The 10039-nt window shown below is 48.0% G+C and overlaps 1 protein-coding gene across 7 annotated transcripts in view; it reads left to right on the top strand.

Moving 5' to 3' along the window:
* Positions 1-5839: 5839 nt before the first annotated feature.
* Positions 5840-10039, top strand: part of fmnl2a (formin-like 2a) — a 207877-nt gene continuing 203677 nt past the window's right edge. For all 7 annotated transcript variants that reach the window (XM_078403887.1, XM_078403886.1, XM_078403885.1 and 4 more), the window contains exon 1: positions 5840-6055. In XM_078403887.1, coding sequence (XP_078260013.1) covers positions 5891-6055 — 165 coding nt within the window. In that variant the 5' untranslated portion in view covers positions 5840-5890. The remainder of the gene's footprint in view (positions 6056-10039) is intronic.

Genomic DNA, 10039 nt, shown 5'->3' with positions numbered 1-10039 from the left:
TGAAACTGATGGTGTTCATAAGAGAAAAATGATGTCAGGGGAGGTGACATGGAAACATTTGTCCCCCAAGACTGTTTGTTTCAAGACAGCTTTTTTTCTACGTGTCAATTTCCAAAATAACTGATAAGTGGTTTACAGTTCTCAGTCAAAATCACATTATGATCAGCTTTTCTTGCATGATACAAATAGTGTTCCCTAATTCATCAATTGCATTATATCCAATTAGTGTTATGGAAAGCATTACAGCAGAACGATCTGCAATCCCTGTTTACTAAATCAAAAATATTATTTACATGGTTGCAGCTTTCTATTTATTAACCTTCCAGCCTACATGCCTGACATCTACACCTTTGGGTAATTTTCTCCATTGAATATGTGAATATAAACAGTAAAATCTTTCACATTCCTAAAAACGTTAATGTGATGATAATTTGGCTCGATGCCAACAGCCCTGAAGCTAAGTCAAAGGATGGTGGTTGAAATTAATTGCTGGATTTGAATATATATTCTCGGCAAATACCTCAGCACAGTCCAGTCCCGAGTGTGGTTTTATTCATATTTCTGGCTTTTTTTATACATTTTTTTGTGATATGGGCAAGCGTTTAATATTGACCAGACTCTTGCCCAGTTTGGGGCATCATCTTGAACATGCCACGGTTCTGATGAAGATGTTTTCAGTGTTCTCAGGGAAGGAACTCCATGACTTAGACCCAGTGAAAGGAACAGTGTTATGCCCCCAAGTCTTTACTTCCTGAGAAGGCTCAGGACGTTTAGCTTGTCCCCAACAACTTTCACCAACTTCGACAGATGCGCCATAGAAAGCATTTACTCGGGATGCATCACATACCTGTTTGGTAACAGCTCCATCCAAGACCACAAGAAATTGTAAAGAATTGTGGAGGTGGACCAGACCATCACACAAACCATCCTTCCTTCCATTAAGTCCATTTAAACTCCATGCTGCCTCTGCAAGGCTGCAAGCATAATTAAGGACCAGTCTCGCCCCGGTCACTCCCTTTTCTCCCTCTCCCATCAGGCAAGAGGTACAGAAGTGTGAAAACCACACTTCCAGATTCAGGAACAGTTTCTTCCCAGCCTTTATCAGGCAACTGGACCATCCTATCAACTACTAGAGAGCAGTCCTGAGCTACTATCTACCTCATTGGAGACCCCAGAACTATCTTTAATTGGACTTTATCTTGCATTAAACATTATTCCCTTCATCATGTATATGTACACTGTGGATGGCTCAATTGTAATCATGTATAGTCTTTCCACTGACTGGTTAGCACCCAACAAATGTTTTTCACTGTACCTCGGTACATGTAACAATAAACAAAATTAAACCAAACTGAGTGATATTGATGAGGTAATAGGGCATTTAATCCTAAAAAAAAAGTAAAGTGATACATTTTGGAAGGCTAACAAGGTTAGGGATATCTGAGCGATCCAATGACATAGGACCAATGACAGTGCTTCAAAGAGTTTGTGGCCAGGGTAAGAGGGGTCAGAGATGATCTTGCCCGCTCACTTCCTGGCCCGTGCAGTGTACAGTTAGTCAATGGGGGGAAGGTTGCAGCCAACAACCTTCTCAGCTGATCGAACGATTCTTTGCTGCCTCAGGATGTCGTGCTTGGTGGCTGAGCCAAACCAGACCATGATGGAGAAGGTGAGGATGGACTCTATGATGGCAGTATAGAATTGGACCATCATGGCCTGTGGCAGATTGTGTTTCCTCAGCTGCCACAGGAAGTACATCCTCTGTTGGGCCTTTTTGACTGTGGTCGATGGTGGCCCTCCATTTAAGGTCCTTGGAGATGATGGTTCCAAGGAACTTAAATGACTCCACAGATGTGACTGTGGTGTTGTTGATGGTGAATGGGGGAAGGGGAGGGGGAGCTCTCCTAAAGTCTACAATCAGTTCCACTGTCTTGAGAGCATTGAGCTCCAGGTTGTTGCGATGGCACCAGGACGCCAGCTGCATCACTTCCTGTCTGTAGGCAGATTCCTCCCCATCCTGGATCAGTCCAATCAGGATTGTATCATCCGCAAACTTGAGAAGCTTGACAGAGGAAGGATGTGTACCATTGCTGAGAGTGCAGAAATGATTCACCAGAATGTCCCCCTGGAATAGAACACTTCTGCAGTGTGGAGAGAGTGGATGGGATGGGCTTGTTTTATAGACAATAGACAATAGACAATAGACAATAGGTGCAGGAGTAGGCCATTCAGCCCTTCGAGCCAGCACCGCCATTCAATGCGATCATGGCTGATCACTCTCAATCAGTACCCCGTTCCTGCCTTCTCCCCATACCCCCTCACTCCGCTATCCTTAAGAGCTCAATCCAGCTCTCTCTTGAAAGCATCCAACGAACTGGCCTCCACTGCCTTCTGAGGCAGAGAATTCCACACCTTCACCACCCTCTGACTGAAAAAGTTCTTCCTCATCTCCGTTCTAAATGGCCTACCCCTTATTCTCAAACTGTGGCCCCTTGTTCTGGACTCCCCCAACATTGGGAACATGTTATCTGCCTCTAATGTGTCCAATCCCCTAATTATCTTATATGTTTCAATAAGATCCCCCCTCATCCTTCTAAATTCCAGTGTATACAAGCCCAATCGCTCCAGCCTTTCAACATACGACAGTCCCGCCATTCCGGGAATTAACCTAGTGAACCTACGCTGCACGCCCTCCATAGCAAGAATATCCTTCCTCAAATTTGGAGACCAAAACTGCACACAGTACTCCAGGTGCGGTCTCACCAGGGCCCGGTACAACTGTAGAAGGACCTCTTTGCTCCTATACTCAACTCCTCTTGTTACGAAGGCCAACATTCCATTGGCTTTCTTCACTGCCTGCTGTACCTGCATGCTTCCTTTCATTGACTGATGCACTAGGACACCCAGATCTCGTTGAACTCCCCCTCCTCCTAACTTGACACCATTCAGATAATAATCTGCCTTTCTATTCTTACTTCCAAAGTGAATAACCTCACACTTATCTACATTAAACTGCATCTGCCATGTATCCGCCCACTCACACAACCTGTCCAAGTCACCCTGCAGCCTTATTGCATCTTCCTCACAATTCACACTGCCCCCCAACTTAGTATCATCTGCAAGACCGAGGAAGGATCTGATAGAGATATGCAAAATTATGAGGGTGTAGACAGGGAGATGAATGAGAAATCTTTCCCTGCAGCAGAGGTGTCTGTGGCCAGAGGACATAGGTTCAAGGTAAAGGATAGATTTAAAGTGCAAAAGAACACAAAGTGCTGGAGTAACTAAGCAGGTTAGGCAGCATGCCTGAAGAACATGGACAGGTGACTTTTCGGGTCAGGACCCTTCTTCAGACTGGCGGAACAAACATTTCATGCACAGATGGTTAGAATCTGGAATGTAACCTTGAAGGTTAAAAGGAGGTAAAGCACTTGCATCATATTTAAAAGGTATTCACATTATCTCTTGAACCATCAAGGCGCTGAAGGCTGTGGACCGCGTGTTGGAAAATGGGATTAATATCGTTAGATATTTGATTAGGAATGCAAGTGGTGGACTCAACCCGGTCCATTAGTCCACCCCACCATGGAAAGCATTTACAGGTGGCATTACCTCAAGAAGGTGATATATATCATGAAGGATTCCCATCATCCAGGCCATGCAATGTACCCGTTGCCACCATCAGGCAGGAGGTACAAATGCCTGAAATTCCACAACACCTTGTACAGGAACATGTACTCTCCAGTTCTCCAGAGGAACCCGAATCACATCTCAACAACAGAACACTTGGAACACCACTTGCACTACCATGGACTTGTTTGTTAGATGTGTCAGAAAGGCGACATGAAATGCTGGAGTAACACGGAAGGAAGGTCAGGTTCTGGAGAACGTGGATAAGTCGTGTTTCGGGCCGGAACCATTGCTGTCCTTTAGACTGTAGTCAGTCTGAAGAAGGGTCCTGACTCTAAACGCCACCGTTCTGCACAGATGATGCCTGACCAGCTGAGTTACTCCAACACTTTGTGCCTTTCCTTGGTGAACTAGCATCTGCAGTTCATTGTTTCTACATCTCTAACTCCATTGCAGAATATAAATTCACAGCTCAGACAACCAGAAATCCCGGCTCTATCTAGTGTATAAACTGATTAATTGAAAAAAGAAATGTTGAAAAAAAGAATTGTGTGGTCTTGCAGTTGCGATAAAAAGGAAATACAGATGCAAGTTTGTACCAAAGATAGACTCAGAATGCTGAAGTAACTCAGCTGGTCTGGCAGCATGGAGCAGATCATTCTGAAGAAGGGTCTCACCCATTCCTTCTCTCCCGAGATGCTGCCTGACCAGCTGAGTTACTCCAGCATTTTGTGAAATAAAAGCATGGAACAGATGTCTTGAGCTGGAGTCTGGGAGACTACAAGTCCCAGTGTGCAGCTAGTCCCCTTGTGTTACTGCGCAAACGCTGTGGGATGACTGACAGACTGGCTGGAGGGAGGGAGGGAGGGAGTGAGGGAGTGAGTGAGTCTGGGATCAAAGCGCTTATTGTGTGGCACGGAGCTGGAGGATTAGCAGGGAAGCAAACCTGAATCATGCATTGCACAGACGGGGAGTGGTGCACAGATTGTGCAAGCGGCAGATAGACAGACAGGGAGAGAGAGGGGGGACAGCGGCTACTCACTGGGTGTCTGTGTGGACAGGGGGAGAGAGAGAGAGAGAGAGGAGAGAGAGGAGAGAGGAGAGAGGAGAGAGAAGGAGAGGGAGAAGGAGAGGAGAGGGAGAAGGAGAAGGAGAGAGAGAAGGAGAGAGAGGAGAGAGAGGGAGAGAGGAGAGAGCATGAAGGCGGGCAGCGGCTGAGGGCGGCTTCCCAGTGCAGCCGCTGCTCGGATGGTCCCGCCGGTGACCGCAGCCGGGAGTTGTTACTGAAGGAGGGAGGGAGTGTGTGAGGGGAGATTGCAGAGAGAGAGAGAGAGAGAGAGAGAGAGAGGGGGGAGTGTGTGAGGGGAGGAGGGGTGCAAGGGAGAAGATTGCAGAGAGAGAGAGAGAGGGGGGGAGTGTGTGAGGGGAGGGGGGAGTGTGTGAGGGGAGGGGAGGAGGGGTGCAGGGGAGAAGATTGCAGAGAGAGAGAGAGAGGGGGGAGTGTGTGAGGGGAGGGGGGAGTGTGTGAGGGGAGGGGAGGAGGGGTGCAGGGGAGAAGATTGCAGAGAGAGAGAGAGAGGGGGGAGTGTGTGAGGGGAGGGGGGAGTGTGTGAGGGGAGTGTGTGAGGGGAGGGGAGGAGGGGTGCAGGGGAGAAGATTGCAGAGAGAGAGAGAGAGGGGGGAGGGGGGAGTGTGTGAGGGGAGGGGAGGAGGGGTGCAGGGGAGAAGATTGCAGAGAGAGAGAGAGAGGGGGGGAGTGTGTGAGGGGAGGGGGGAGTGTGTGAGGGGAGGAGGGGTGCAAGGGAGAAGATTGCAGAGAGAGAGAGAGAGGGGGGGAGTGTGTGAGGGGAGGGGGGAGTGTGTGAGGGGAGTGTGTGAGGGGAGGGGAGGAGAGGTGCAGGGGAGAAGATTGCAGAGAGAGAGAGAGAGAGGGGGGAGTGTGTGAGGGGAGGGGGGAGTGTGTGAGGGGAGGGGAGGAGGGGTGCAGGGGAGAAGATTGCAGAGAGAGAGAGAGAGAGGGGGGAGTGTGTGAGGGGAGGGGGGAGTGTGTGAGGGGAGGGGAGGAGGGGTGCAGGGGAGAAGATTGCAGAGAGAGAGAGAGAGGGGGGGAGTGTGTGAGGGGAGGGGGGAGTGTGTGAGGGGAGGGGAGGGGGTGCAGGGGAGAAGATTGCAGAGGGGGGGGGGGGGTGCAGGGGAGCCTAGTGGAGGTGGGGGTGTGAGCTACACCGCGCTGCACCGCACCGCACCGCACCGCTCCACCATGGGCAACGCCGGCAGCATGGAGCCGCAGCACGGTGATGTGCGGTCCCAGCCCGTGTTCCAGTCCGGGGCCGGGCCCGGGTCGGGGTCAGGGTCGGTGTCCGGGCCCCACAAGGTGCCCATGCCCGGGGCGGGGGAGCTGGAGGCGCGCTTCGTCGTGGTTCTGGTGAGTCTGGTCCCCATCGACGCCCAACTCAGGGCTCTCGCTGCCTCGGCTTTTCATTGTTTGCAGGGAACCGTGTTGGACTTAACCCCTTCCCTCCTCCACCTCCCTCTTACCCCATCCCTTACTTCCCTCCCTCTTATTCCCTTCTCCCTCCCTCTTATTCCCTTCTCCCTCTCTCCCTCCCTCCTCTCTCTTACCCTCCCCCTCCCCTTCTCCCTCCCTCTTATTCCCCCATCCCTTCTCCCCTTCCTCTCTCTTCCTCTTCTCCCCTTCCTCTCTATTACCCCCTTATCCCCCCCTTTCCCTTCTCCCTTCCCTTCCTCTCTCCTACCCCCTTATTCCTTCTCCCCTTCCTCTCTCCTACCCCCTTATTCCCCCTCTCCTTCCCTTCCTCTCTCCTACCCCCCTTATTCCTTCTCCCCTTCCTCTCTCCTACCCCCTTATTCCCCCTCTCCTTCCCTTCCTCTCTCCTACCCCCCTTATTCCTTCTCCCCTTCCTCTCTCCTACCCCCTTATTCCCCCTCTCCTTCCCTTCCTCTCTCTTACCCCCCCTTATTCCCCCTTCCCTTCTCCCTCCCCTTCATCTCCCACCCCCCATTATCCCCCCCTTCCTTCCCTTACCCCCAATCCCTATTCCCTCTTCTCTTCCGCTCCTCTGATCTCCCCTTCCTTGATTTTACCTCCACCCTTCCCCTAGTCTCCCCTTCCTTCCATCCCTGGTCCTTCCCCTCTCCTGATCTCCCATCCCCCTGATTCCCCCTCTTCCCATCCCCAACCTCTCCTCTCCCCTTCCCTGCTCCCCCCTTCCCTGATCTCTCCCTTTGCCCTTCCTTCTCCCTCCTCTCTGCCCCTTCACCCCTCTATTGGTGGACTTGCTGCGAGGTTCACACAGAGGGTGTGTGTGGGGGAGGGAGGGAGGGAAGGGAGGACAGTGAATCAAGGGTTAACAGCCATATGCTTCCCGTCTGTGGATGGTGTGTGAGACAAAAACACAAGCTCAGCGATCTTGCTTATTGACCGTCTAATACACTCACTCACTCACACACTCACTCTGAAGCTTGCAGAGTGAAAGTAGCAGAGGCGAAGGTTGCATTAAAACTTGTTTGATGTTTTGTGTGCCTGTTGTGTTGCAGGCATTGACCATTGTGACTGTCCTTGGCTGTCTTGTAGCAGCTTTGGGATGAGGCATGAAATGCAGCGTCCTTGCTTTGTGGGGCTCAGTGGCGAAGAGCAGGGACATGTTTTAAATTAGAGAAACGTTCATTCCAGAAAGTTTATTTCTCCCTGCCTCTCTCTGCTGAAATACATCTGTGTGTTGATGTACAGCTGGTTGGGCGAGAAGGGGCGGGGGCTTTTGATTCCAGTTTCACAAATTTTGTAAACACTTTTTTTTTGGAGAAGTAATGCTTTGGATTTCTGTTTTGGTTCCCTGAGTTGACTGCTCTCGCCAGTATAACCAAACGGCCAAGGCCACACTTATCCACGGTTACCATGGATACCAATGTTTGTGCTCGTTCTACACAAGAACATTTTATTTTCATCATGTTGAGAGAGAAAGTGTTGGTGTACTGCTTCCAATTTCCTACCTCGACCCTTCATATTAAAATTAATTCTGAGGGTTTGAATCGTTTGATGGTCCAAGGTTCTGGTGTGGAGATGGGGAAACAATCAACTGGTGTTTGGGAGGGGGGGTTGTTGCGGAGATCAGACAATTTTAATATCCAGAGCAGTTGTGCAGTAATTGGAGATGTTATTTAGATTTGTGATCTCGATGATGACAGAAGCAAAGGTCCAAAGGGAAATGTTTTTAAACTGATTCCACTTTTTCAGATGTTATGCAGACTTTGTGAATGGATTGCAAGCATTCTATTTTCTGTGTATTAGGAGTCAAATAGAGTTTAATTGTCATATGTACAAACAACAGAACAATGAGGATTCTTACTGCAGCAACATAACTGGCCTATAAACACAATACACAATGATCATATTCAATAAGTTAATAACCCCAAAACTAGTGCAACCCCAAAGTCCTTTGTTCATGGTTGAGGTTAGTGTGGTGACATGTTCAAGAGCCTGATGGTTGTTGAGAAGAAACTATTTTTGAACCTGGTGGTCATGGTTTGCAGTTTCCTGTGCCTCGACTCTACCTCTTTCCTGAAGGTAAGAGTGAAATGAGAGTGTGGTGGTGTGGTTCCTTTGTGCAAACGGTGAACTGCGGACGCTGGTTTACCAAGGAAAGACACAAAGTGCTGAAGTAACTCAGCGGGTCAGGCAGCATGGATGAACATGGATAGGTGATGTTTCAGGACAGGTCTGAAGAAGGGTCCCGACCCGAAACGTCACCTCTCCATATTATCCAGAGATGCTACCTGACTCGCTGAGTTGCTCCAGCACTGTGCTTTTCCTTGGTGTGCCTCTTTGCTGATATTAGCTGCCTTTTTGAGGCAGTACTTAATGTAGACCATTTTCGTATGTGGATACTGGGTGAGAGAAGATTTGGGATGTTTAGTTGAACTAGTATTGTGCCACGTGTTATAGCTATACGTGTTATAACCACAAAATAAACTCTTCATTGGGACATTCTCTGCCCTTTCATTGGCACACAGCAGGGAAGCTTCTTTTATTACTTCTGCCCTTAAGCTTTTACTGCCAGGATAACTGTGCAGACTTTTGCCAATTGAACAGGAGATATGTACTCGTCAAAGAAGGTTAATTGGATGAATATTATTCTCTGACTATACAATACCCTGAACAGCTTGCTTGGATGTAAACCTGATACTTAATTGGGAATTGTTTTGACCCTGTTGTGCATGGAAGGTTCTTGCTTATTCTCCATGCCTTCAGTATTCAGCGAATGGTTACCAAACTTTAAGCATACTTTTTTGCACATCGTTACTTTTTTGCAGATCTTTCATTCATTGTTCTTTATCTCTCTACATCGTCTGTATCTCTTGTTTTCCTTTCCCTTGACTAGTCGGTTGAAGGGTCTCGGCCCGAAAAGTCAACCCATTCCTTCTCTCCAGAGATGCTGCCTGTCCCAGTTATTCCAGCTTTTTGTGTCTATCTTCGGTTTAAACCAATATCTGCACTTCCTTCCTACACAACAAAGTTACCAACTTCTCTCACCTCATTATATGACTGAGAAGGAACGTAGAACACTGATCATCACCTGTCTATGTTCTGCAGGAATGCTGCCTGACCAGCTGAGTTACCTCTGCACGTTGTGTCTTTATTGCAGTGCATTCAGTCGGGTTGCCCGCTGTATTCCTGACAGCATAACCATGATGTAACAGTATGAACAGCACTTTTGGATGTCTTAAAAAAAATGCAAGTGTTTTCTTTGGATAATTAGAAAAGAAACAAACCTTGCAAACCAAATATTGGTCATTATTACTATGTACGTTAATTGAAGTTTGCACAGATTTGGACTTAGGATGCTACTTTGAATGTCCTCATTACTAAAAATTGTGATTGAAACATTTGTGAATTCATTTGTAGATAATGTGTTCGTTTATTTCAATCAACTTCTTTTGTAATTCATTTCCTTGATGGAGCGAAGGTACTTTCACAATTTGGAATAAAAATCAAATCATTTGGATTGTTTTATCATATATGGTTCTTATTACATTGAAAGTCATCTCATTTTGTACTTCCCAGTAATGCGATTGGTGCCTAGAGGTAGTTCCCACATCATTAATGGCATGATGCATTGTATTGTAGAATTGATTGGTGTAGTTCCTCTATGCTGTGATCCGTTTAACAGAAGGTGCATGAATTTAACTTTGCGTAAAACAATCTGTCATCTGTGTAGAAACAAAAGAAAACTTAAATGATTCCCTAAATTGTGAACTATTGGCATAGGGCGGAACAGTGGTAGAGTTGCTGCCTTGCAGAGGCAACGACCCGGGTTCGATTCTAACTGCGGGTGCTGTCTGTACAGAATTGACATGCTCTCCCCATGCACGTGTGGGTTTTCTCCAGGTG

Source organism: Rhinoraja longicauda, chromosome 8 (genome assembly GCF_053455715.1).
Source record: "Rhinoraja longicauda isolate Sanriku21f chromosome 8, sRhiLon1.1, whole genome shotgun sequence".
Lineage (NCBI taxonomy): Eukaryota > Metazoa > Chordata > Chondrichthyes > Rajiformes > Arhynchobatidae > Rhinoraja > Rhinoraja longicauda.
The sequence above is the reverse complement of the archived record's forward strand: the minus strand, read 5'-3'. Positions and strand labels throughout refer to the sequence as shown.